The sequence below is a fragment of the Callorhinus ursinus genome, unplaced genomic scaffold (assembly GCF_003265705.2).
Source record: "Callorhinus ursinus isolate GAN/ISIS: 27379988/994484 unplaced genomic scaffold, GSC_fseal_2.0 scaffold18, whole genome shotgun sequence".
In the NCBI taxonomy this organism is placed as follows: domain Eukaryota; kingdom Metazoa; phylum Chordata; class Mammalia; order Carnivora; family Otariidae; genus Callorhinus; species Callorhinus ursinus.
The window spans coordinates 17279314-17306612 of NW_027397080.1; the positions used below are offsets into that span (position 1 = coordinate 17279314).

Sequence of the window (27299 nt, forward strand, 5' to 3'; positions counted from 1 at the left end):
TCTTGAATCATTTGGGGCTGTTTTTAGCTGCGAGTAACAGGTGACCTGACAAAACCAATCAAGGCGTTCCATTCTCTCCCGGAAGTATCTGGATTTGGTAGCTCTGAGGTTGGCTGGGCCACTAGCTCAGGCTCGCTCTTTTTGCTTTGCCATCTTCAGTGTCTTGACCTTATAATCCCAAAGTGGTTGCTGCAACCCCAAACTTCATATCCTCATAAAACACACTCAAGCAAAAGGATGCCTGGGTGGTTCAGTTGGGATTGAGCCTGGTCAGCAGGGGGCCTGCTTCTCCCTCTCCTTCTGCAGCTCCCCATGCTTGTGCTCTCCTGCTCTCTCTCTCAAATAAATAAATAAAATCTTAAGAAAAAGAAAAAGAAATCACACTCAAGCAGGAAGCGGGGGTGGGGGTGGGTGGGAGGAAGAGGCTGAGGCACGGGTCCAAGCGCTGGTGCTTTTATTGGGAAGGCGCAGGCCCAGGGTGCGGGGGGCGAGGAGGGAGGGAAGAGGTGAAGCAATGAGCAGTGCTGCGTTAGGTCTGGGCTATTGCTTCCCAACAAGCTGCAGAGAGGCACAGCTGGGCACGCACCAAGTGTATTAACTAGCACAGAGACTTTTCTGGAAGAGCTGAAAGGAGGAATTTTGGAGAAAAGGAGGCAGTTAGCCCAGTTCCCTCCCTTTCCATCTACCATTTCCTACTTTTTAATGTTTGCCTCTGGGGAGCTAATGTCGCCACAGTTCTGGACTGAATCAGCTAACCACTTGGCTGCGTCTGAGGAAGCCAGACCCCATGGCCCTAGGAGTGGTTTTTCATCCAGGTCTCAGAATGGAGGGGTTCCTTGGTGCAGGGGGTCCAAATGGGAGCACTAAAGAGGCAGTTGAGAAATCTTTGGAAACCCACTGCAGGCAGAATAGTGCAGACTGCGGCAACTAGTTGGGTCCAAAGCAGATTTTAAAAAATGAGCCAATAGGATTTATTGATGGATTGATGATGGAGTGTGGGGGAGGGGGAGAAATTAAGGTTTTGGTGGATGATGGTGCTGTTTACTTAGATGGGGAAAGCTTGGGGCGGAAACTACTTTGTGAGGAAAATTAGTTTTTTGCCCGTGTTAAATTGGTGAAGTCTACTAAGTGCTCTAACTCTGGATCTGAGGGGCAGAGGTTCTAGGTGGAGATCAGAATTTGAGTCACCGTCACTACATGGTATTGAACGTCAGAATACTGGTTGTGGTCACCTAAGAGAAGAGGTTAGTTGAAAAGAGAAGGGAGAGATGTGACAGAAACTTTGACTAGGGCAAGCCACACACCATGGGTGGCTTGTGTAATAGGTGGTGGGGGCAAAAGCCTCCTTATCCGGGGGCGCTGAGGAGAGGGTGGGGGATTGGGAGTGGTGATGGAGACTACACTTCTCCGGGGAGCTTTGCTATAAAGGGGAGCAGAGAAATGGGGCAGTGGCTCAGGAGGGCCAAGGTCGGATGCTTTGAAGGTGTTTGCAGGTGGGAATGGGCCAGCACAGTAAGATGGAGAATGCCAGAGAGAAAGGGGACAGCTGCACGGATTTCGTCTCAGAGCTAAGAGGGATGGATCCAGATCGCACGTCGAAGGCGTGGCCTGAGAGAAGAGAGGGTTTCCCCGCTCAGGAGGGGACGTGGGGCGTGGGCACACTACGCTGCAGGCGGGCAGCACACCGAGGGGAAGATGAAGTCAGTCTGTTCTGACTCCATCCTCTATGACTGAAGTTTGAGGCACTGAAGTCACTGAAGAGGGTGTTGATGGGAGAGGAGACAGGGTAGGAAGCAGGTTATCCGAGCGAGAAAAGGTGAGTATTTCAGGGAGATGTAACAGGAGAGCTTGGCAGTGTGGAGGCCCGCTTGAAGTGCGGTCTTAAGTATGGGGTGAGTCGGGGTGGCATGGCTGGTGGGTGCTCTCTGCAACGTTCAGTTGTTCAGGTGCAGGTGGGTGCTGGAGAGGGGCTGTGAACGCGAGGGAGACGGGAGGGAGTGGAGTGTGCTCAGAGCCGGGCAACGAAATCTGAGTAAGGCAAGTGGACATAGGAGAGAAGAGGTGCCTGGTGCAGAAAAGGTGCAAAGAGGTCAGATCAGGGGGTTGGAAATCTCGGTGAGGCTGGAAGAGGCGATGCCTATTCTACAAGGCAGTAATGAAAAGTTAACCACGGGACAAAAACACACCTTTCAAAATACCAAACAGCTACAAGAAAAATGAAAAGAGGGAGTGCCTGGGGGGCTGATTTGGTTAAGCGGCGGCCTTCAGGTCAGGTCATGATCCCAGGGTCCTGGAATCCAGCCCTGCGTCCGGCTCCCTGCTCAGTGGGGAGTCTGCTTCTCTCTCTCCCCCTGACCCTCTCCCCTGCTTGTGCTCTTGCTCTCTCTCAAGCGAATTAAAAAAGAAAGAAGAAAGAAAGAAAGAGGAAAAAAGAGAAAAAAATAGACAACAGAAGGACTATATATAAAAGACTTGAGATGCATGTAAATATAACATAAAACAGTATGATGGATCAGAAGCCAAACATATTTATCATTTTGTGCTGCTGTAAAAGAATTGAGGAACCTCTACAATGGATCTCTAGAATATACTGGCTAGTTTTTGTTTTTTTAAGATTTTATTTATTTGAGAGAAAGAGAGAGCATGTGCAAACTAGGGGTGCGGCAGAGGGAAAGAATCTCAAGCACACTCTGCAGTGAGCATGGAGCCTGTTGTAGGGCTCGATCTCACACAACCCCCTCCCTGAGACCATGACCTGAGCCAAAACCAAGAGTCAGATGCTTAACTGACTGAGCCACCCAGGTGCCCCCAGGATATGCTGTTAAGTGAATATGCAAGGTAGAGAAATGTATAGTATGCTTTTTTAAAAATTTTTTAAAGATTTATTTATTTGAGAGAGAGGGTGAGCGAGTGCGGGGTGGGGGGTGGGGGAGGAGGGGAGGAGCAGAGGGAGGGAGAGGGAGAGTCTTAAGCAGACTCCATGCGTGAGCCCAATGTGGGGCTTGATCCCACGACCCTGAGATCACAACCCGAGTGGAAGCCAAGAGTTGGACGCCCAACTGACTGTGCCACCCAGGCGCCCCGAGTATGTTCTCTTTATATAAGAAAAGGGAACTATAACATATTCATGTGTTTAAATTTAAAAATAATTGGAATGATTAAATCGAATAAAAAAGGTCACTAAATGGGAAGGGAGGGAATAAAGTGGAGGACATAGGAACAGAAATTAGACTTTGTTTTTTTTTTTTTTTAAAGATTTTATTTATTTATTTGAGAGAGAGAGAATGAGAGACAGAGAGCACGAGAGGGAAGAGGGTCAGAGGGAGAAGCAGACTCCCTGCCGAGCAGGGAGCCCGATGCGGGACTTGATCCCGGGACTCCAGGATCATGACCTGAGCTGAAGGCAGTCGCTTAACCAACTGAGCCACCCAGGCGCCCCAGAAATTAGACTTTGAAGAGATCATGTTTTGTAGATTAGACTTGGAACTATATAAATATTTTATGTATTAAACTAAGAGAAATTCTTTTTTACATTCTGTAAGGAAATGCAAGTTGACATTTCTCATGTCCAAGATATGTAGAAAGGATGTATTTGCACATAAATTTCCAGGTGTAGCTCCGCTTTGTTCACGTTATAGATGGCTTTACAGGAATATTTTTATAGTGACATATCATCATTTCATTATTCAATACCATGCGTTGTGCTTTGACTCATCATTTCCTCTGTGTTAACCCACAGAGTGCTGCGGGTCCCTGGGGTGCCGCGCAAAGCATGCGGCGCAGGGCCCATGCTAATCTTCTTTGGATCGTTCCAATTCTAGTCTACGTGTTGCTGAAGGGAGCCCAAGAAATTCTTTAAAAATGGAAAAATACATAGAACAGGTTAATGTATATGTGTATCCAGTGAGTAGCAAGCCACACAGAAAGGAACTATAGTAAACTGAAAACACTGTGAATGGACTGTATCTGCATCCTAGGAAATATCCCCAAAACAAAGAACTACAAACAAAACCTTAAACTCCCTTTTGTTATTCTGATACTGTTGTGTGATATGCAATAAAACAACTGAGTAATTGTGATTATCTATTTCATAATTCAGGATACAAACGAGAACCGGGATTCTCAATGTTGAGAAAAAAATATACACATGGAAGATATGAGTTGAGAAAATTTCTTAAGTCTTGAACTTGAATAAAAAGTATGAATGTGTTTTACCTTAAAAAGAAAATGTGTCCTAGCTTTGTCTAGCAAAGGCCATAAACAATGACCAACGTAGCAGCAGTAGACATTCTAGAGCCTTGATTTTGGTCTTGCAATGCCATTCACCACTAAAAGGAACCAGGATTTTGGTTTTTTCCTAGAAACATGACCCTAGGCCTGGAGCAGGAAATGTACAACATAAATCTGGAATATCCTATCATACTAGATAGCAAGGAAGTTACCAATACTACCATCAAAAGGGTTGTTATCAAAAGGACTCAGCAGCCACCTGAAGAGGGCCCCCCCCACTGGACAAAAAGAACAATTTGAGCGTCATTACGTTGAATAACTACAATGTACTGAAACATATAAAATGTTTAATTCAGTGATCATGTTACTAACAACACTAAAAAACAACCCACTGATCACTTTTGTATGGAGGATGCTAGTAAACCCAACTCATTATTTTTTAAAACTGGCCAGATTTTTCCAATATGAACTCTAACTCCAGCTAACCAAAGAGCAGATGAGTCAAAAGTTTCTCTTCACATTGGTATTTCAGGCATTATGTGAAGAAAGGATGGTAGAATTAGAGTATCCTCATTTTGCAACCCTTGATGAATTAATGAATCTAGGCACTGACCTTCAACGGCCACAGTATATAGAGACAACCAAGCGTGATGCATCTCCTGATGAAAGCATACACCACAGGGATGCCTGGGTGGCTCGGTCGTTAGCGTCTGCCTTCGGCTCAGGTCGTGATCCCAGGGTCCTGGGATCGAGCCCCACATCGGGCTCCTTGCTCAGTGAGGAGCCTGCTTCTCCCTCTCCCTCTGCTGCTCCCCCTGCTTGTGCGCTCTCTGACAAGTAAAAATCTTAAAAAAAAACAAACATATTATTAAAAAAAAAAAAGCATACACCACTACGTGGTTTTCTTACCACTAAATCTGAATCCAATTACACCTCCAGATCTATTCCTATTTAGTAGGAAATACAAAGGATAAAGAAACCTGTGTAATGACACCATGGAGATAGAAGAGCAAAATCCAGGGGTGCCAGGGTGGCTCAGTCGTTAGGTGTCTGCCTTCGCCTGGGGTCATGATCCCAGAGTCCTGGGATCGAGCCCCGAGCCCCGCATCATCGGGCTCCCTGCTCAGCAGGGAGTCTGCTTCTCCCTCTCCCACTCCCCCTGCTTGTGTTCCCTCTCCCGCTGTGTCTCTGTTAAATAAATAAATAAAATCTTAAAAAAAAAAAGAGCAAAATCCAGACTGGGAGAGATGGAGGGAACTTATAGGCACTAAGAGGTAAGAAATATGCCAGCCATTTGCAATACATAGATTCTCATTCAAATAAATAAATTACTGAAGAAAAAAAACAAAGACACTCAGGCAATTAGAAATTTGAGAATTTGAGTATTTCATAATATTAAGGAATTGTTATTTTGGTAGGCTAATGATATTGTGTTTTCTACGAAGTCCCTATCCTTTAAAAATACCTAAGTATTTATGGATGAAATGGGGTGTCAGGTTATGGTAAGGGAGAGGAGCCCGTGGTATAAATTAAGTGAAATTAGCTGAGTTGATAATTGCTGAAACTATGATAGGTACATGGGGTTTTGCTTAGTCTACTTGTGCACATATTTGAGGGATTTTTAAAAACGATTTATTTTAGAGAGAGGAGAGTGCACGCAAGCGGGGAGGAAGAGCAGAGGGAGAGAAGCAGACTACCCACTGTGCCGGGAGCCTGACAATCTCACGACTCTCAGAGATCAAGACCTGAGCCAAAATCAAGAGTCAGACGCTTAACTGACTGACACACCCAGGCGCTCCTATTTGAAATTTTCCATGACAAAAAAACAAGAATTTCCAAACTCAGGTCATCATGATTTAGGCTTTCCCTGGAAATGTGTGATGATGGGGAGGGACGGAGGTATCTGGGGTATCTTTCAGGTTTCTTGCTTGAGGAATGGAACAGGTGGTGGTGTTTTACCAGGTTCAGGAAGAGTAGGGGAGGTGGGTTTGTGAAGAACAAGAGTTCCACTCTGGCCATGCTGATTTGGGGTGCCTGTAGTACATCTGGGTGGGACTGCACAAGAAGTTGGTGGAAATACTAAACGCAAAGAGATGGGGGCAGGTAATGAAAATGTGAGTCACTGAATGATGTCACAGGGAGAAACTATAGAGAAGGGGCTTGAGAAGTGGTCAACCAGACAAATAGTATCTTAGGAACCAGAGGGCCCCAGACAGGTCTAGAGCAGTTTTTAAAAGAGGGGAATACTTGAGTCTTACGTCACACAGCATACAAAAATTAACTCAAAATGTTTTAAAGACCTCAATTTAAGAGTTAATGTTTTTCAAAACTCTTAGGAGACAAAAGTATAAACCTTTATGACCCTGGACTGGGCAACAGATTTATCTTATCGTTTTTTAAGATTTTATTTACTTATTTGGCAGAGAGAGAGAGAGAGAGAGGGATATCACAAGCAGGGGGAGCAGGAAAGGAAGAAGCAGACTCCCTGCTGAGCAGGGAGCCTGATGTGGGGTTCAATCCCAGGACCCTGGGATCATGACCTGAACCGAAGGCACTCAACCGATTGAGCCACCCAGGTGGTCCTGTGGAACAGATTTAGATAGGACACCAAGGCATAAGCAATAAAAAATTAAGTAAATTGGACTTCACCAAAACTAAAAATTGTTGTCTGACAAATAACCCTATCAAGTAAGTGAAGAAAACACAGAGAATGGGAGAAAACATTTGCAAATCATAAATCTGGTAAGAATATAATATCCAGAATATATAAAGAACTCCTGCACCTCACCAATAAATAGATAAATAACCAATTAAAACATGAGCAAAAGGGGCACCTGGCTGGCTCAGTCAGTAGAGTGTGTGCCTCTTGATCTTGGGGTCGTGAGTTCAAGCCCCATGTTGGGCATAGAGTATACTTAACCAAAAAAATGGGCAAAGGATTTGAACATGTTAAAAAAAAAAAAAAGTTCAACACACATGGAAAGATGCTCAACATCCTAGGACGAGGAAAATACAAATCCATACCACACTGAAAGATCACTTCATACCCATCCGGATGCCTATAATAAAAAAAGAAATGGGAAAATGTGTGCTGACAAGAATGTGGAGAAATCGGAACCCTTGTGCCCGGCTCGTGGGAGCGGGACATGGTGCCGCTGCTCTGAAAACGGCCGGGCAGCTCTAGGAGGGACAGCGATTCAAGACCCAGCAATCCTACTCCAAGGTATGGGTGGGAAAGAGCTGAAAACATCTGTCCACGCAAGAATGCATACACAGTAGAGGATTCGTAAAGCCCTCAAGTGGAAAGAACCCAAATGCCTATCAGCTGATCAATGAATAAACAAACTCTGGCACAGGTTTTCCCCACTATCCAGAAGCAGAGCTTTCCCATGAACTCCTTCCTAAGCCAGGGGGCACAGACTGAAGCAATCCCCATTCATCTAGATGGAGAGGTTTGTGAGCTTTCCCGGACCCCCAAAAACAACCTCTTAGGCTTGTTGGAGACCTTAGGACACGCTTGCTGACGGATGCACAAAATAAATTGAGATAAAGCAGATGCTCACACAGTTCAAAGGTGTTATGATGGTTTGGTTTGGGCCACTCTTGAGGCTCAGGCTGAGTGTTGCCTGGAGAAAGGCTTAAGAAACGCGCAATGCCTTTTTCTTTTTTATTTTAGGTCTTTTGTAAAAGCAAAGTGGCATAATGTGAACTTTCAAAAAGTGGAAGAGGTTATCTGTAAAAGGACTATTTGACCAAGGGAATCAAGTACGTGCTAGAACACAGATGGAACTCAACAACCTCATGCTACAAAGCCAGTCACAAGACTTCATGTCCAGGGATTCCATTTAGAAGAAATGTCCAAATAGGCTGATCTAGAGAGACAGAAAGTAGATTCGCAGTTGCCTAGGCCAGAAGAGGGAACGGGGAGTGATTGCTAAGTATGGAGTTTCTTTTTTGATGGAACATTCTGTAGTTGTATAGTGTTGTTCCACAACCTTGTGAATATTCTAAAAACCACTGAATTGCGTGCTTTAAAATGGTGAATTCTTAATGCAAATTCTAGTTCAACTTTGGGCTCTTGCTCAGCAAATGCTGCAGTGAAGCCAGGCCGAGAGGCCTGGAGACACCATGGGCCCCGAGCTGGGTGGCGGCTGGCCACTCATGGCACCTGACCTCTTCTGTCATCTCCCACCCACCTCCCCCCCCCCCCAGCCCCCATTTAATTCCAGCAACTCTGGTGAATCCTAAAGAGAATCTGTGGTTTCATCCCTTTCACCATGATTGGTTTATAGGAGCAGGCAGGCAGTCCAGTTCTGCCCAAAGAAACTCGGGTTGCTGAGAGGCTTCTTGGAAATTATCTTCAGGAGAAACAGGTCTTCTGCCTCTGGACACCAATGTCCGAGTTGAGGCCTGGAGCAGCTGACTTGGGAGGTGGGGTGGTTGGACAACATGCCGAGGACAACACGGCAGAAAAGTTGGAAAGAAACAGCTGGGTACTTAGAACCACTTTACCTCAGGACTTCTCTTAGGGAAACTGATCTTCCTCCTGTTTAAGCCATTTTATTTTACTTAGAGCCCAGAGCATCCATTCTAATACAGGTTATGGTGACTGCTCCCCAGAGATGGGATAAAACAGGCTTGGAGACAGGGCCAGGGGAATGAAATCCATTTTATCATTGACTTCGTTCGGGTCAGGGCTGGCACGGAGCATGATTGTGGCTGGCTTAAATAGTCTTACCCTGTTTTCAAGATTGGTTTCTTGGTCTGTAAGCCCAGGTACTCTCATGGTCCATGGCTAGTCCCATCAGCAAGTATTTCCCATGAAGGAAAAACAAAGTTCAAGCTCACCCTACTCATCCTAATTCCTAAGTAACAGGAAGAGAAGAGTTACTACTGGGTTTAACTTCAGCCGGTCACTTCATGTTTTAACTGTAAAATGGGGGCAAAACACCTAATTTTTGACAGAAAAATTAAGAGCCTTTGGCTGAGCTCCTAGCATGGTCCATAGCTCAACACATTTAACTGAATCTGAAGTCCTACAAACACTGATTAAAGGAACCCCAGCTGTGCCTTTCTCAAATTCTGCAATTTCTGCTCAAATACCAAGCTGCCGTCTCCCTCACAGCTGTACCATCCCCCATTCTGAAGAGGACACTGCCCTCTGACTAAAAATTAAGAGTGTACCACCTAGAACGATTTCAGCAAAAAGAAAGCAAGTGGCTACAAATTGCCTAAGTGGACAAATTATCCAAAAAGTGCCCCCAAACAGAAGTCAGAAGTTATTTTTGAATAAAACTGGGAGTTTGAGCCCTGAGTTTGCTACTCACTGTATGTATACAGAAGCCCGAACAAGTTTCTTCACCTGAGCTCATTTCCTCACACATAAAAAGGGTGTTAACACTTGTGTTGCCCCTTTATTTCTCCCAAACGATAGAGGTAACCTGTGAAAGCACATTCAAATTGCAAGCATCAATTTATTACAAGTTCTCTTTCCTAAGAGCTAACTTCTTACTCCTTCCTCTAGAGGAAAGGTGCTTCACTGCAGGGCCTCTAAACTGAAGCAATCAGAAAGTCCCCATTAACAGCTCTGGTTTTGGAGCTAGAGCAGTTCACCAGCAAGGACAAGAATTTAATCAATTCACAGAAGACTTGCAGGCCTGCTTAAGAGAGTGCCCATCAGTCTAACACATCTTCTGGTCAAATGTATACAGACACAAAAGCATTTTTTCCTGACACAAGGACTATAGTTGGACCTACTAATTTTCTAGTTTTATAGAGACTTTAAGTGTGAATGAAGTGGAAAGGCTCTTCTGCTGTCCGCTACCAGGCCAAAACCTCAGACCTACCCAAACTCTGCCTTTAAAAATACACTTCAGGTAATGCTGCGTAACCAAGTACAGAAATCACTCCTCTGCTCCTGGCCTCTCACCAGTCCACTCCAGGGATCTTTCCTAACTGCACCGTGTTCTACAGATGGACTCGAGACCAGAACGGCTGTACCTGAAACCTCTACACCTCACACCAGAATGCATCCTGTCCCAAGAGACCTGGAGAAACCAGGCTCCCCCATTCCTGGGAAAAGATTAGAGGCAGCATTCCAAGCCAAACTGTATCCAGCTTTATTAAAGATACTTTTCATAAACAATCATGGTATTTCAGGCAGGACATGGGCAGACAATCGTTAACAGTATACAACAACTTTCAAACTCCCTTCTTCAATGGACTACCAAAATCAGAAAGCCACTATAAAACCCAATGAAGTCTTCATGTAGATGCTCTGAACAGGGAAAGTTTAGAGTGAGGGTTGACAGTTCACATTTAGCATGTTGTTTAACAACTTTTCACAAGCCGACCCTGACTTTCAGGAAATGAAATGAAAATGGCAGAATTATCAATCTGAAGATCCACGAGCTAAAAAAGGAACTTTTTTGAGGGATGCCATCTCAGTGGTGACACTGTAAAGTCCAGATTGCCTGACATACTGGGAACCATGTCTTGGGGGTCAGGTTCCAACAGGTCTCTGGGTTTAAGGGAGTCAAGTCTATGTTGAAGGCAGACAGGGAGAAGAAGACATAAAAAAATGAGTTTTAGTTTTTCCACACCACCGAGGGGTTTGTGCCAAGGCGGCTCATGTGTGTCAACATCAAGGAATCCCTCCTCCTGGGAGCCAAGAGGAAGTTTCTCAAAACTAGAAGGGAAAGGTGTTTTTCCCCTTGTATCAATCTAGCTTTGGAGATATTCTATTAGTGACATATGCCCTTCCCCCAAAACAATGAAGTGTTCTGTGTGCTAACAACATAGCTTAAAAAAAAAGTAAAACAAAATTCTGCATTTTTATAAAACTTGATAAAAAATAGTATTTCAAACTGTACAGTCACCAGAAGTACACAGTTATCAAAAATGCACACACTTCACTTGGCATCTCCAGCACCTTCAGCTTTCTGTGCCTAGAAGAAAAAGATTAATACGATGTTACCACCTACAGATTTGACGCTATTTTCATTCACATCCCATCCCTAGCACTACTTTGCTCCCACACTCAGGTTCAGATTTTAGATCCTTCAAGATGCAGTCCTTGTTTTGAGAATAACTTGGTAACTTTCCCTCTGGACCTCACTGTACAATCAGGGAAGGGGGCACATTAGCATTAGAAGGGGAGTTTATCCTCAGCTTGAAAACTCTATGGTGTAGCATGAGCTTGGGACACGGAGTTCACACTACAGTGCCCGTTCCTGGATGGCAGAGACTTTAAGAACCCAGAATTTAAGCTAACGGAAAAACCATAAGCAAACTCTGGACTGAAAAGCAGACTTGGGCGATACAGACGCAGGAGAAAGATAATAAAAGCTTTTGGGATTGGTAACTGACTCAGAGCCAACTTCACAAAAAGTGAAATAGCAGTTGTACCTGGTCTGTTTTGGCATCTCCGTTTTCTGCAGGGTTATTCCCATCCTTGCCAGCATCAGCTTTCCCCTTTTTCCCTTTGGGTACCTTCTCTCCCTTCTAAAAAGGGGAAGGGAGAAAAAATAGAGTAGTTTCTTCTAATTTCGCATTAGCAGGGTATGGTCTGCAAAATTCTGTATGACACAGGATTGTTTATCAAAGATAACACATACACAAACTATAAACCCTCCCCCATCGATAAAAACGGATCAAAACAAGACCAAATTATCATTTGCTGTGGTCTTTAGCATACAAGTTTTTATTTGAGTGTAAATAATAGAAGAAAACAGCACCTTGAATACCTGGGTTTTTTAAATGTACAATCTTCTGTAAACTGATGACCACCCTCCCCCCCACCCCGGACCTTGTTGTTCCATTATTATCCTGATGAGAGAATTCTTGGTTAGAAAACCAATACTACAAATGTCAAGAATAAATAAATAAGGCAAGCTATCAAAACAATAGGTATTCTAATCTATAAATGGAGTCATCACTGTGCTGAATTAAGATGCTGAAGGACAGGCCTCATACTGTGAAAATGACCAATTCCAACATAGTTTCAAGGCCCAGTCCAGATAACTTTCTCATATCAAGTCTGTGTCAATGGATGAAGCCGTTATACAGAACTGTCAGCAACGTGGGAAACGGCACAGCCCTATGCAACTCCTAGAAGCAGCCTGGTCTCTCAGTTCCACTCACCTTTGCAGGGGCCTTTTTAGGCTTGGGCTCTGGCTTTGGAGGAGCAGGTTTCTTTTATTTCAGGGAGAGAGGAAGAGAACATTAGTATGATGGACCAAAGAAAACAACCCACCGCCAAACCACAGGACCACTGGCACGAAAGTTTCTTCTATTTCATAAAGCTTCTCGGGTTGGCTTTCCGCTGGAGTTTCCTACCTTCAGGAACCCATTTAAAGTAACACACCAAGGTGTCCCACGTTGGCTACAGCCACCAGAATTTCAGAACCAGCAAATATCAAACAGGAGAGCCCATAAGAGAGTAGATCATTCAAAAGCAGCTACTAATCATAACCCACGGGAAACAAAGGAAATTTTTCATGCTTTTTAGTTTCAGGGATAAACATAATTTAATAACAGACACTTACAGCAGATAACCTTGCAGATCTTCTCTGTGGCTATTAAAAGAAGAAAAAAAAGATTAGAAATAGGACAGTTAAGAAAAATCAAAAGATAAAAAATTTTCTCATCAGTTTGATCTAGACTACCGGAAGTGCAGAAAGCTTAGGGAAATTCGGGACTAGAGGTGTGGTTAATTGCCAGCAAAGGAGTCCCAAAGCTTTTTAAGACTCACCTCATCCTTCACCTTGGCTTTATCTCCTTTAGCATCCCCTTCAGCCTATAAAAGACAAACAAAGCCTAAGAAAGTTGTAGCTTCTAAAGCAATTCTTAAGGACTCACTAAGCGTAACAGTCCTAAGCAAGAAAACCGAAGGGGGAAGCCTTGCACACAACTTTTCCATACGAATCTTCCGGTTTTAGCATCCCCAGCTCCTATAACGCCCGAAGTGCTCAAAGATCTGACTGCTCCTCTATACAACCATCACGCCCGAAATGGCCCAAAGCGCGCAGCAAAGGTGGGCGTCTGTGCCCCAGCCGGCTGGGAGCCTCCGCCAAGCCGCCCGGGGCAGCGCGCGCTAAACTGGAGCGAGGAGCGCGGAGGAGCGCAGCCCGCGCCGCGGCGCCAGGCAGAAGCAACAGCTGCAGATGGTGCAAACAAACCCCTCCGGAGGCGGGGCCCGGGCGCCGTTACCATGGCAGCCGTCGAGGGCGGGAGACTGGAGGCGCGCGCAGCCGGGGGAACTCGTGGGCGGCAGCAGCGCGCACCGGCGCGAGTCCCGTGCGCCGGGGCCGTGGGCGGAGGCGGGGCCACACAGCGAAGCCCCGCCCCAAGGGACACGGGCCCCGCCCCCTCACGGCGGCGGTTTTTTGGCGGCAGCGCGCTCCCCCGCCCGCCAAGCCCGAGCGCCGCCTTCCCGCCCTTTCGGGTTTGAATTGCCCGCCTGCGGGGAGGGGAGGGGGCTTGGCGATGGGGGAGGGGGCGCGGGGCGGGCACGTCGAACCCGAGAGGAGCGGGATAAACAGCCGCCAACATGGCTCCTCCCGCCGCGGCCGCCGCTCCTCCAATATGGCCTCTGGCGCCCGCGGGCAGCCGAGCCGCGCAGGGTTAGCCCGGGGCAGCCTGACACCGCCTCGAGCCCCTGTGCAGGGCGTCTGAGCCTGCTCCAGCCCGGCGCCGATGCTCGCGCCCCGAAGCCGGGGAAGCGGCGGCGACGGCAGCAGCAGCGGTAGTGGCGGCGGCAGTGGCGGCCCAGCGCCTGGGGCCCTCGCGCCACGTACCTTTCTCTTGGGCATGGTGGCGACGGCGGCGGGACGTAAGCGCTGGACGCGGGGATGCAGCGGCGCGCGGGATTTGGCCGGTCCGGGGGTCGTTCTCGCCTCTTCTTCTTCACACTGCTCGGGCTCCGGGGGGTTTATAAAGTTTTTATAGCGCTGGGAGCCCCGGACCGGTTAGAACCGGATTTCACCTCCCGCCGCCGCTCATTGGCCCAGCTGGGGTCACGTGGGCGGGGTTTAAACTCACCTCCTCTGGAGGGAGTGAGGAGGGGGGTACGGGGGGAAGGCGCGCGAGACGGCGGCGCGCCTAGGGGGTGGGGGCGCAGTGGGGGGAGGCGCGCGTCGATGGCAATAAACGAGGGGAGGGGGTGTGTGTGCGAGTCGGCGGGCTCTGCGTTTCGGCTCCCGCCAAGAGCTGGCTTTTGCGAACTACCAAGTTCCTTCTACCTTATGCAACCCAGCTACCCACTTCTCCAAGCCATGCGACACTTAGGGCGCATCTCGGCCGCTCTCCTTCCTGTTCCCGCTGGGGGCCCCAGAAGAAGGGTTTTCGAGGCCTGGCCGCACCGCCCTTCTCCGCCAGAGGCGGGAGGAAGCGCGCGGCGTGGAGGCACAGGCTGCAATTCCCAGGGCCAAGGCAGACGCTGAAGTGGGGAAAGAGCGGGGAAGCCAGCTTGGCGCAGCCGGACGTGCATCCTTCCAAGCTGCCACTCCGAGGAATCCTCTCGTGCTCCTCACCTGGAAGGCAGTCTGCTCGAGGTGGGGTGGGAGTTCGAGGGGGGAGACTTTACACGCAGAGGTCCCTTTCGGGTGCAGTGGGGCAGGTAGGAGCTGTCCTTTCAGCACCCGCTTCTCAGCCGCCTCCCCAAATGCCAACGAAGCCCCCCACCCCAAAGCCTGTCGAGTGGCTCCCTTAGGTCCCTGTATTCCCGAACCTCGGAACCCCGCCACAGAATGATGGAGAGCAGCCGCCTAGGCCTACTAGCACTCCCCTCCCCCTACGCTCCACCCGCTCTGGAGACATCAAGCTCAGCTGCCCCCACCCGACGCGGCCACCAAGCCCGGGCGCTGCAAACGCAGCTGGCGAAATCCCTCCTTCCACACTGGCAGGCTGGCTTCCTCTCACTTGCGGGAGGACAAGGAGGGTGGAGGAAAGCGACCGGGGATCAGGAAACAAGTAGAGGAACAGGTGTTGCGATGGCAAAAGGGCTTTTCCACTGGTTCCCCCACCCCGCACGCTCCCAAAGCTGGGGATCCTGGAGGTAGCCAAGCGCACCTGAGAAAGGGCAGACAACTGCAGCCGCAAAACCAGGTGTTCTTCTGTTGTACTGTTTGTAGACAAGTTTTACATCTAAGAAAGAATTTTTAAAATTCTATTTGAAACCCAGGAGAACACAAGAACACAATATCCTCAAGTGGGGGACTGGCTCACAGCTAAGAGGACATTTAAATAGGTCCCACCTACTTTCTTGAGGCAAGGGTTGAGCTGGTTTGTACAAATCCTGCGGGCAGAAAGCAATCACAGTGAGTCCCTATCAACTATTTGCAGCTCCTGCACCTTGGCAGTAGTGGTCCCTCAGCCCCTACACATCCCACTCTGTGTACCTTCTCCAGAATACGCCAAAGAGAGACACCAGCTCCATTAATCATCTCTGCTGTACCTCAGTCATATTAGGGAAAGTCAGACACAGAACGGAGACAGGACTCAATAGCCAGGCTCACTGGGCAGATTCCGTTTGTTGCCTCCAGCCCCTCATTCCCGCCTTAATTGTAGGGCTCTGCATTATAGCCGCATAATTCATGCCTCCCTAATTAAAGCTGTCAACAGCCCCATTATAAAGCTGGAAAATGTACAGCACCTGCTCTCTGGGAACCCTGTGCCAGGGATTGGTTGTGGGGAATGCCAGGTGTGTGTGGGGGGCTTGCCAAAGGGTGCATTGATTGGCTTCTCAATCGCAGTGTCTGGCATTTCTGCCTGATTCTGGGAGAAGGGATGATGGCCAATGGGTCTCTTGTGCCAGGTATCCTGGCACAGGAAGGGGAAGAGGAGACTGGAATACGGGGAAGTTAGGGGTTTAAAGACTTTGCTGGGAGCACTGCTTGCAAGACCCCGCCTCTCCCCTAGAGGGAGGTGCTGGGGAAACAGTTCGCAGAAAGTAAAATGGGAAGACTAAACATAGTGGTGTTTGGCTGGTGTTAAAGGCTGGTGCTTGCTGCTCCCGGCACCTGAAGCAGAGCTGCTCAGGCAGACAGCCCTTCAAAGGCACTAATCCTCTCAGCAGCTCTGCAGCAAGGCCTGGCAGGGAGAGGTAAGGGAAAGGACACAGCCCTTGACTTGGTCCTCTTCTCCCTGCTGGGCAGTGTTGGCCCTAAGAAGCGGAGACTCCGCCACGCTGAGAATAAATCAGTCTCAGGGGCTACTTAGGGGGCCAGGTCAAGAACAGAGAAGTCTCGAAGACTGAGGCGGTAGGAAGCAGAGTCTGAGATGGTGAGGACAGCAGTCAGTTGGGAGAAGCGCTTGTTTCTGTGCTCTGGGTCCTGTGACATGTTCCAGGGAAGGCCTGTGGTGGATTAGATTCACCAGGGCCTACAGGCCCTTCTGTTACCCTGTAGTCATGGAGGGGGCTGGTCTCACAGGGGCGTGGAGCCTGGCCCCATGCCCTGCAAGAGGAGGAGAAAAGCTTGTGTGGGCTGAGTCGACAATAGGTAATTGGATTGTAATCACCCGCCTGGCTTCCGCGCGCCATTGGGGGCGCTGAGCCTTTCAGTGAGCAATCAGTACTGTGTGGTGGGAGGGGGTAGAGATTCAATAGCAAATCCCAGGTGGAGAGCCCAGGGGGAGGAGCAGCAGATGGGCAAATTTTCTGTCTCTCCCTCCTCTTCCTTGCCCAAATAACGCTGGCTGCCTATTAGCTATTTACCAGCAGATCCAAGGTGGAGCCAAATCTTTTGTGAAAGTCGGGTAGAAGGTTAAGATGGAAGGGTAAAGGGCTAGGGTTTTGGGGAGACCTCTGCCCTGAAATTCTGTGTGTTGAAGGATGTGCTGGTAAAAAAAATAAAGTGCATCTAGGAGCACATGTCGATGTGGCAGAGGCAGAAGGAACAGGCAGCAAAGACCTGGGGCTCCCTGCTCTCCAAACCTATGGGTGACCAGAGCTGGCTTTAGTGTACTTGTGGGAGACTATCACCTCAACCCTCCCCAGGGGCCACTGTCCCAGGCAGTCCAACAGGTCTATCTATGGCCAGCAGACCTGGCCTCTGGGACTCCCCTGCCAAGCAAAGGAAACACAATTCATCATTAGGAGGGAGGCGCCTTTCACCAAGAAAAGAGAGGGGAGTGGGGCCCCGGAGGCAGAGGGCAGGGCAAAGTGGCAGGAGGCCAGCCTCATTCAGGCTGATGCAGTGCCCAGACGTGCCAGCCAGTCAGCCCGCTTGAGTTCCAAGGCCTGCAGGAAGCCTTGGACCCGCTCTTCCCGTCTGGCTGAGAGTTTGTGCAAGCGCGTCCGTCGGAGCTGGGCGTCCCCACTGGCCTGGAGCCCCTCTTGCAGCAGCTGCTCTGTCACTGCAGCCTGGTCCCTCTCCAGCTGCTGCCTCTTCCGCTCCTCTGCATACAAGTCTCGGGCCTTCTGCTAGAGAAAAGTGGGGGTCGGGGTGGGGAGATCATTTTTAGGTGTGAGTGGAACTGGGATGGAGGAGGTAGGGGGTGGGGCACCAGACGGGCCAAGTTAAGTGGAACAATGGGGAGTTTGTACCAGATCAGGAAGAGCTTGGGAGTGGCTGTGCGGGGGGGGGGGGGGGGGGTGAGGCAGAGGTCCAGCAGCGGCAGTTCTGGGGTCCATCTTGGTTTGTTTTGGGTGGGAGCCTCTGTCTCTCTTGAAATTCTTCTCAGGCTCACACTTAGAAGGGAACCAGGCGAACGTGGGTCTGACTTCTGGTTCTCCCACCAACTAGCTTTGTGGCTTTGGGCAAATCCTCTCCTAACCTCATTTCTTCATCTGTAAAGTGGGGGTTGTGTCTACCTTGAAGAGTGGTTTTAAGGATTAGAGATAATATATGCAAAACCCTCTCTCGCATATTTGCAGGTTCTCACACAGAAACAGCAATTTCACAAGTTATTGTCTATTCTCTGCTGCAAGGAAGGTCCTATTCCTGCCTGGGGCACGGCCAATGGGTCACTTCCTTTGGCTTCCCGGGTCATTCTAAGGGTGCCATCCTCCCAACCCCCTCAACTATTTTTCCGAGTTTGGCTCCAGACTTGCCTCCCGTGGGGAGACCGGCCTGACTCTTCCAGCAAATGATCCTCCTAGAAACGTGGTGAGAAACAGGTTCGGCTCTCTTAAGCCACTTACTGCATTCTACCGAGTAGAATAGGTGTTAGTGTCCATAGGCCACTTCTTCTGTTAGAAAATAAAGCACGTGAAGGCTTGCCCGAGTGCTCGGGGCTCCTGGAACCAGCTCTGACCAGGGAAGGGATCGTGCTCCCTGGCAGCACTTCTCATTCACTGGTGTATCTCCAGACAAACCATAAACTCCCAGAAGGCAGAGACCGTGTGGTGTTTCCTCTCTGGCACTCTGGGCACCCTGTACATGTGAAATACTCAACTGACTGACCAGGTGGCCCTAGGAGGGCAGGGAGGAAGCTCCTGGCGAGGGGAAAATCCCCCTGGAGCCGGACCAAGGCCATCCTGACTGGGCATGGAGCCGTGGCTCCAGAGCTCCTCCTGCCAAACCTATTCTACATGTAAGAAACTACACTTTGCCGCTAAGTTGGCGTTCTATACCCTGACGACCCTTACCACATTCTACCTTGTAGCACAGTATTTGTGTACCTGTGTCCTACACAGCCTGCACACGTGGATTGCTCTGTCTTCCCCCCTTTAAAGAGTATCTTACACATGCACAAGCACTTGACCCTCTCAGTGCAGCTACTTTTTATCTTTTGGAGACAGACATGAAATTCAGAGTAGGGAAATGATTTGCTAGGGTCTCTCAGCAATCAAGGTTTACTGTATGAATAAAGATGACAAATGGAAATTCTGGAAAATCCCTCCCTAGGCTCCTATATGAACCCAGGCATTCAAGGCCACTCTTCTGCTAGGGTGATGAGCTCACACATGGAGCTATGAAGCCTAGAAGGGTTTGAGAAGTCACTGTGAAGGCCTTCCATCTTGCTAGAAGGGCTTCTTCCTGGCCTTGGGCAGGAGGAACGCTGGGTTTTGTGTACAGGACCTTACTAGGGTATGATGTACAGGATATGGAGGATATGGTCTCAGCAATCCACGTGCTTATGGGCCGATTAGGACACAGATCTATACACAAAGTCCCATAATACAAGGCAGAATGTCCTAAGGGTCATCAGAGAGGCAAGAGAAAAGGTCACGTAGCTCAGAGAAGAGAGACGTTGTCGCTGATGATGATCAAGGAACAGTGATACCGCATGGACAGGCAGAATTTGAGCTGGGTTTTAACCAACGGGGAGGATTTGGATAAAGGTGGGGTGTATGGGGGGAGGAGAGTATCAGGCAGTGGGAATAATGGCAAAGACACATGGAATTGATTGAAGAGCTTGACCAGGCCAGAGTGAATCCTCTGCACAATGGGTGGCTTGAAGAAAAATGAGAAAATGAATGGTCAGCTTGGTGGCTGGCTATTCACGGTCAGCTAGTCTTCTCTTACCACTGCTTGTGGACAAAGCCAAGTAGGTAAATACTGGCAGGACAGAAAGGAGGGGAATACTCGACCACAGAGGGAGGAAACATAGAGCTGCTTAAAGTCACTCTGTGCGGCTCAGGCTTTTTCTGATGGCATCCCCAGACTGAGCGCCGGGCAGGGAGGCTGCAGTCAAGGGAGGGCCTGGCCCCTAATTGCCAGGAATCAGATTCACTGTTAGGATGACAGAGCCAGGGGAGTTCCTAAAGACCATCTGCCCAGCCTCCCCATTGTACAGATAAGGACACTGAGGCTGAGGTAGGGAGGGCCTAGGTCACAGCAGGCTGAAGTTCCACTGGTTTCTCCACTAAGGTAGCTTCTTGAGAGACCCATGGGAAGTGTGTCTCTGGATAAGCTGCACTTTGTAGGGGTGGTGTGGGGAACCAGTGCATATAAATGCCTGTCTATCCAGCCTCCACATGGTCTGGATCTACCTCCACATTTCAGATGTGTTCTAAGTCTTCTCAGGTATTCAGCCTCAGAAAATCCAGGCTCAAGAAGTCCTAACAATTTCTCTCTCCCTGACCATACTGTCTACTTTCCCTTTTAATGACCAATCAGGTGTGGGTAGCAATAATATCCTTAGACACTTTTTGTACAGACCTCATGCCGTCTTGGTGCAAGGGCTCCATGGAGCTCGCTTTGAGAAATGGAGCTCTGCCCTATTCATCTAAACCTCTCCTGAGCATTAAGCCTGTCCACTCTTGTTCTCTCAGTAGAATTAGGGAGCAAGATGTAATAGCCCCTCCAGTACATAAATCCTCAAGTCTTCCGCTACACTGTCTGGGCCTGGAGAGAGGCTGTAGGCATTTGGTTACAAAACATTTATTAGCCAATGACAAGTCCTCCCATAAGTCCCCATTTGCCGCAGTCAACATGCCCAGGTGAGTAGCATGGGGGATGCCTTTCTGATGGCTGCCTGAGACAGCTACCCCTGCCAGAAACACCACACATACTGAAGCGCCCCCAGCGTCTCCTGCCTAGGGAACTGTACTGGCACGGGATGAGAAGGGTGCTCTGAGCCTATGGCTTTTCTGGAGACAGGAGAACTGTGATGAAGAGCTCAGAGCCACACACGGAAAAGGATACTGGCCACTATTCTCTGAAGATGAATTCTGCCCCAGCGCTGCTCTCAGCACTTTCGCCGTATTAGCTCATTGCACCCTATCACAAACCTGTGAGGCAGGACTTTTTTTTTTTTTTTTAAGTAGGCGCCATGCCCAGTGCAGAGCCCAATGTGGGGCTTGAACTCACAACCCTGAAATTAAGACCTGGGCCGAAATCAAGAGTTGGACCCTGAACTCACAGAGCCACCTAGGCGCCCCAGGCAGGCATTCTTATTGACACCACCCCTCTCATTTTACAGATGAGGAAAATGATACTCTGCAGGGTTAAGTCATTGCCAGGCAGTCCCAGAATGAGCAGGATTAGCAGGCAACGCCATGATTCAAAGCCAGGGATGTCTGAGACAACAGTTCAAGCTTTTAACTTTTCCTAAGGAGAAGACAGCGACTACCTGAAGAAATAAAGTAGAAATAAAACAGTCGACTGACCCAGCCTCACGTTTCATCTCTGACAAATGCATCAAAGGAAGTTTAGTGGGAACACGTATCCTCTGTGATACCATTCTTACCGAAGAGATAGACCAAACACTTACTAGTCATCTCCGTCAGTGACCCCTCATGGACTTTCCATTCCTGCAGCTTGTAACTGAGGCTCAGTGGCTCTGCATTGCTACCCACCCCTCCCCTGCGGATGTTCTCTCTGTCTTACTGCATGCTTTACCAGCAGCCCCTGTTTTCTACAGCTGATGGGTGATCACCTGAACACTGCCAAGGTCCCTTCAGATACCAAGGTCTAGCCCCAAACAACCTGTAGCTGAGTCCCTGCTTCCCTTAGCTTGCACCAGGGACGCTCATCCCAGTGAGCTACACTAGGTCCAGAAGCTACCTCCCTGCCTTCCGCCCTGGCTTCCTGTAGGAACAGAGACACACTGTGCTGGGGTTAGAGATAGAGCAGCTCACATTTTAACAATGGGAATTTGGGAAATGGGATGGGAACACAGACATGGAGGTTGGAAACTGAAGGGTGGGAAACTGAACAAGGAACCATGAAGAGTCTAGTCTGGTCATGAGACAGGGTACATAAAAGGGAGACACTGGAAAGACCAGCTCTCTGGTCTGAGGCCAGACTGGCGAGGATGTTGTTAGTCTGGAATCTACCCTAAGTGCTTCTGCTGAGGTGCTGAGATTTCTAGAAACAGAGCTTTGAGGACTCCTGAGTAGATAAAGCCTGGCCAGGATCCCCAAGAGGCCCCCTGAAAAAAAAAAGGGTTCAGGACATCTCTGTTATAACTTTGGTTTCCTTACTTTAAAAATGGTGGCAATAACCATGGTATCGACCTTCTAGCACTAGAGAGATCCATGTAAAGGATGCCTGACATGTGGTAAGAACTCGATAAATGTTTGCAATTAGGATTCCCAAGTACAAATTGGGACTCTTAATACTTGTCCTCAAACATGTCCCACCTCACCCCAGGAAATAGCAGAACCATCCTCCCAACCACCCAGGTCAAAACCTACACGTCTGGATTACTAGTAACATTAATATTTGTACTCACTTTGTTTTATCCTCTGAGATCTATGAATTTCAAAATTGTATCATCAACATTACCACTAACAAAAACCTCTTGAACAATGGTTAAGTTTCCTTTCAGTTTGTATTATCCTTAGAATATATCTCACTAAAGATGTATAGTCAGAGAACTATGTTGAGATAACCTAAATTCTTTTCTCTAGGGGTTATATTATTAATTTAGAGTTACTTTCATTTGTTTCTGTTTTTAACTTGTTTTTCCCCATCTCGGTCCACTCAACCCTCCCCCTCCCTACAGCCAACACCTGACCCTGAGGCACATCCTTTCACCTGGACTACTATAGGAGTTTGTTCCCTGACTCCCGCTTCCCTGAAAATCCTGGGTGATTGTTGCAAAATGTAAATCAGATCCTGTCATTCCTCTGACCAAAATTCTTCAGCCGTGTCACCATGGCCCATAAGGTCCTATATAACCAGAGGCCTGACTCCCACCCAGCCTCATCTCACACCCTTCTCCCTCCTGCATGATGGCCTCTTCATTTGTTCTTCCAAGACCCAGACTTGATGATCTCGGTGTCCTTACATTACTGCTCCTGTTGTAGAGAGTGATTGTTTACCCCCAGATTTTCACACATCTGGCTGCTTCTCCTCTTTTATATCATGTCTTAAAAACCACCTCCTCAGAAAGGCCTTCCTTGACTCTCTATGCAGTACCTCTTGCTTTCTTCATTACTTTCTAGTATATCACTCTATTTTCTTCACTGCCTTATTACAGTCTGAAATTATCTTATATATTTGTTTACTTGTTTATTATCTATCTCAAGTAAGACTATAAGCTCCACGAAGGTAGGAATCTTATGCTTAGTGTAGTCCCTGACTCATACTTGGTACTCAATAAATGTTCATGCAATGAATGGAAGTTAAGTCCTCTGAAATTACTATAAAAGGCTTCTGAGTAGCAAAGTCAGAGATGAGAGTATACCCATACACAAAAGCTCATGGACCATCCTCTGGGCTCAAAGCCAGTTTACTCTCACTTTATAGACCTATTTCTAACAAGCTTGACTGACTGGTTTCCTTGCCTATAGCCGATTTAAAACAGTAAATAGGAAGAGGAGGAGGGATGCTGTCAAATAGCCATTGACGGTGGTAGAAAATGAGATGGAGGAAGCACAAAAATACACACGAAATCCCAAAGCCAAGTATTTGGGGGCCATCTAGCTGAGGGCAAACAGTCCCACCCTTCAAGGGCATCACTGTCCAATGAAGGGCTTTAAGATGGCAGTTGCCATCATCATTATTAGCGAGTGCCTGGTATATACTAGGTGTCAATGATTATGTACAAGACACATTTCAGAAAGTTTTCCATCAAAAAAGGATAGAAAAAAATTTTGGTTCTTAAAGGAGCTTTGGTCATGTGGAAAAATCTGATATTCATTCCTCACTGATGGTGGATAATTGAGACTCTGCTGTTTTTCCTTTCACTTGAACAGAACTTCCTCTTTTAATTCTTCATATTCTAATGACCAAGCACATGACCAAAGCTTCATGATTTGGTTGACTTATACCAGGAGTTCTGGATGTGGGATTCATGGACAGATTTCAGGGGTTATGTAAACCCCTGGTAGCAGTCTAAGTGTTTCAGTGATGAGTACAATTCTATGCAAAATGCCATATGTTAGAATGATCTGTGCAATTTTTCTAGGGAGATGGTCTATGGTTTTTATCAGATTCTCCAAGGAGATTAAGAAGCCCTGACTTAAATCATTATTTCCTCCTGGCCATTTTCTTTCTAGACTCAAAAAACAGCGGCAGCTTTGGGTTTAAAAGTCTGTGGCCTGGAGACAGTGACTCTGTCCCCGTTTCCAGATTTGGAAAATGAAGACACCAAACCTGTGGGATTGCTGGAAGGGTTAAGTAAGAAAACTTACTTGAAAACATCTAACGTACTAACCACCACACAAACTACCATTATTATTAAGAATTCTAATCAGATGCACGTGACTCTGCCTCCTATTAAAACCTGTTTCAAGATGTGGTGATCAAAACTGAAAGAACTTCAAATGTTGGCAGAACACATTTTATATAGCAGAAAGACAGTGCTACTTTGTTCTTAATCCCTTCTGGAAGAGGCTTGACTTTTGTATACTTCCATTTCTACAATCTTTTATTAGTTTAATATCGTCAGGGAATGGCCAATCTCTCTGAGAAGTCTTTCCTGTGTTTCTGAGGCAAAGAGATTAAAGACATGTAACCTGAATCCCAGTTCTGTCTCTTACTGGTTATGTGTCCTTAACAAAAGAATTTCAATGTATTCACTTGCACAAGTGGGGCTGATAATACCCAGGTCATTGGGATCTTGGGAGCATTAAATGATATAGTACCTATAAAATGTTCACAGTCCCTGACACATAGTAAACAAGTAGCAGCTACTATCATCATTAACATGCTTATTAGCAAGTGCCTCATGTTAAGTAGTAGGTGGTCAATCGATGCTAACCTTTTCTTCCATCACATCCAGTCAGACCAGCCCTGAACTCTTTCTTACCTGGAGCATGCTATGGTTCATCTGGTACTGCAGGATGGCCTCACAGAGGTTCCAAAATGTGTATTCTGGCCACAGAACGGGTTGGAACACCAAGCAGGAGTGGGAAGTCTGGGAAAGCGGGGGAAGGAAGACAGGATAGTTTAGTAGCATGTTGCTGGAACATATTCCTGGTCAGGCTTCCAAAGAAGGAGCAGGATGAGCATGACCCAGGGGCCCAGAGATGAAGAGGGCCCGGGCACCTCGAGCTGGAGCTACCATCGCCGCCAGTCCCGAAGTCCCTCGCTCATGGGGAGGGGTCATCTGAGGCACCTGAGTGCAGTGAGGCAGAACTATAGCAAGACTAGATCAACATTCCCACCGGGATTTTTCTAAGAGCCAATTTTAGGCCTATGAAATAACATCTGGATTATGTTATTGGCTCTTGGCCCTTTAGAGGTCATCTGGGAGACATGTTGTCTGATAAAAGTCAGCAATGAACAAATGGTAGCCGGGGCTGTTATTTTTAAGTAGCAGAGTAGGACACGTGGTGAAGAGCATGGGCTCTGGGGCCAGACTACCTGGCTTCGGATCCTGGGTCCACCATTTACCATCCCATGTGACATGAGGCAAGTTACTTAACCTCTCTGGGCCTCAGTCTCAACTGTAAAACTGGGGAATAAGAATACCTGGTTTTTAAGGTACAATGAAAATTGAACAAGATAATGTACACAAAGCAGTCAGACTACAGAGCTGGATGAACCCTAATAATAATCACTGATGTAAGAATTCCTTTTGGAACATTCTTGACAGCCACCACTTGATACCTTTAGTAGTGAGGAGTTCAGTGCCTCAAGAGGGCTGACTTTAGTTGTCAAGACAGCTTGTTCTGCTAAACCAATGTCACCTTCCCTGGAACTTCTACCAAAGTCTCAGGTCTTTTCTCTGGAACAGGTCTGTTTCTTCTTCAAAGTGACATTCTTTCAAATATTTGAAGTCAAGATTAGAACTGTTATTTGTCCCCAAGGTTGTCATGTCTTGCTCAGTTTACCTTTGCCAAAAAACCATACATTTTAAGGCAGCAGGGATTATTTCTGACTTGGTGACTGCCATATTCCCAGCACACGAAGGAGGAATTCAGTATTTTTTTCTAAGGGAATAAACTGTCACCATGCCTCCCTTTTCCAGACCACTATCCTTCACTCATTCCTTACATGCCATGAGTTCCAGATTCCTTGCTATCCAGGTTGGCTGCTTCTGGTAAGTCCTCTAGTTTACCAATGCAGTCTTTTAAAACTCAGTGCCCAGAAGTAAACTTTCCAGACATGATCTGACCGGCACAGCAGACCACCGAACCATAAGCTGCACGTTCTTTCTTTCAATATAGCCAAAGACCAAAAGTATCTTCAGTAGCTAAATCTTTTAAGACTATGGTCTATTAACATTTCTGGAACTTGCTTCAAAGCTGAGTCTCTCCAACCTCTCCTTGAACAGTCATGTGCTACTTAGGGGCCAAGTTAACAGATGATGGAGATTTTCAAGCAAAGGCAAACTGATTTGGCTCTGAGCTTTTGGGGGACCATTTACACAGAGGTGACTGAGCTAAGAGGCAGCAGCAGGCCCCTAAGAAAGAGTCTGCATACAGTTTGTATCCCTTGTGGACTGTGCCTGCATAGACACAGCTGTTTCATCTGAAGGAGACAGACCTGTAACTGCAAGGCAAGGTTCTAGCCCAGAGGGGCTGGAGTACCTGGCAGATTACCAGGGCAGCTGCTTATGCTCAAGGACACAAGGCAGAAGTCCAGTGCTTTGAACAGGGGCACAAGTGAAGTTTTCACCACAGCTGGATAGCCTTGATTTCCCTCTAGGCACTTCAGAGAGCAAGAACCACACAGGCTGACAAAGCCAGGGACAGAAGAAGGACAGCAAGTGTTACCAGGCACAGCCTGGATACATTTCTCCAGATTCCCCCTGCCACCCCAGTTCTCTGGTACCAGCATGGCTGCGAGTGGGGATAAGCCCTACTAAATCCACCCTGTGGGTGTAATCACAGTCTTCACGCTGACACAAACACACCAGTGGTTGCAAACTACTTACCTGCCAGAGCAAGAAGTCGCTGAGCCTCACTTCCCCGGAAGTCCGTATCAAGATGTCAGGATGCGGAGAGTGGTTGGTATAGAGGCACTTATCGAGCAGAGACTCAGAGACATCACTAAGGCGAGTGGGGAAGAGACAAAGGTAAGCACACATCTCTTTTCAGATTATTCGCATGCTGAACTGATACGTAAGGCTTCCCGGTTTATAGAACACCATTAGCCAATACAGGCAGAGGCCCTTAACATTCAAATAAATGGATGATTTTAGTCCTCACAACTACATAAAGTATTTCGATCCTCATTTTATACATAAGGAAACTGAGGCTCAGAGAAGATAAATAACTTGCCCAA

General features: G+C 47.6%; 2 protein-coding genes across 7 annotated transcripts in view; both read right to left on the bottom strand.

Annotated features, from left to right (window-relative positions):
• Positions 1–10325: 10325 nt before the first annotated feature.
• On the bottom strand, positions 10326–14243 carry HMGN2 (high mobility group nucleosomal binding domain 2). The gene is made up of 6 exons (XM_025856124.2): positions 14028–14243; positions 12983–13027; positions 12777–12806; positions 12373–12423; positions 11638–11733; positions 10326–11177 (listed from the first exon to the last, which is right to left on the bottom strand). Exons 1-6 carry the CDS (start codon positions 14040–14042, stop codon positions 11142–11144), a joined length of 273 nt encoding a protein of 90 aa, XP_025711909.1. The 5' UTR covers positions 14043–14243; the 3' UTR covers positions 10326–11141.
• Positions 14244–15383: 1140 nt separating this feature from the next.
• DHDDS (dehydrodolichyl diphosphate synthase subunit) overlaps positions 15384–27299 on the bottom strand; it is a 29243-nt gene continuing 17327 nt past the window's right edge. For 4 of the 6 annotated variants that reach the window (XM_025856120.2, XM_025856117.2, XM_025856118.2 and 1 more), the window contains exons 7-9: positions 26950–27064; positions 24877–24984; positions 15384–17653 (exon numbers count right to left, since the gene is read on the bottom strand). In XM_025856120.2, the coding sequence (XP_025711905.1) occupies positions 17414–17653; positions 24877–24984; positions 26950–27064 (463 nt within the window). In that variant the 3' untranslated portion in view covers positions 15384–17413. Of the gene's footprint in view, positions 17654–17692; positions 19629–24876; positions 24985–26949; positions 27065–27299 lie in introns of those variants that run through there. The other 2 variants (XM_025856121.2, XM_025856122.2) reach the window with 2 other exon arrangements.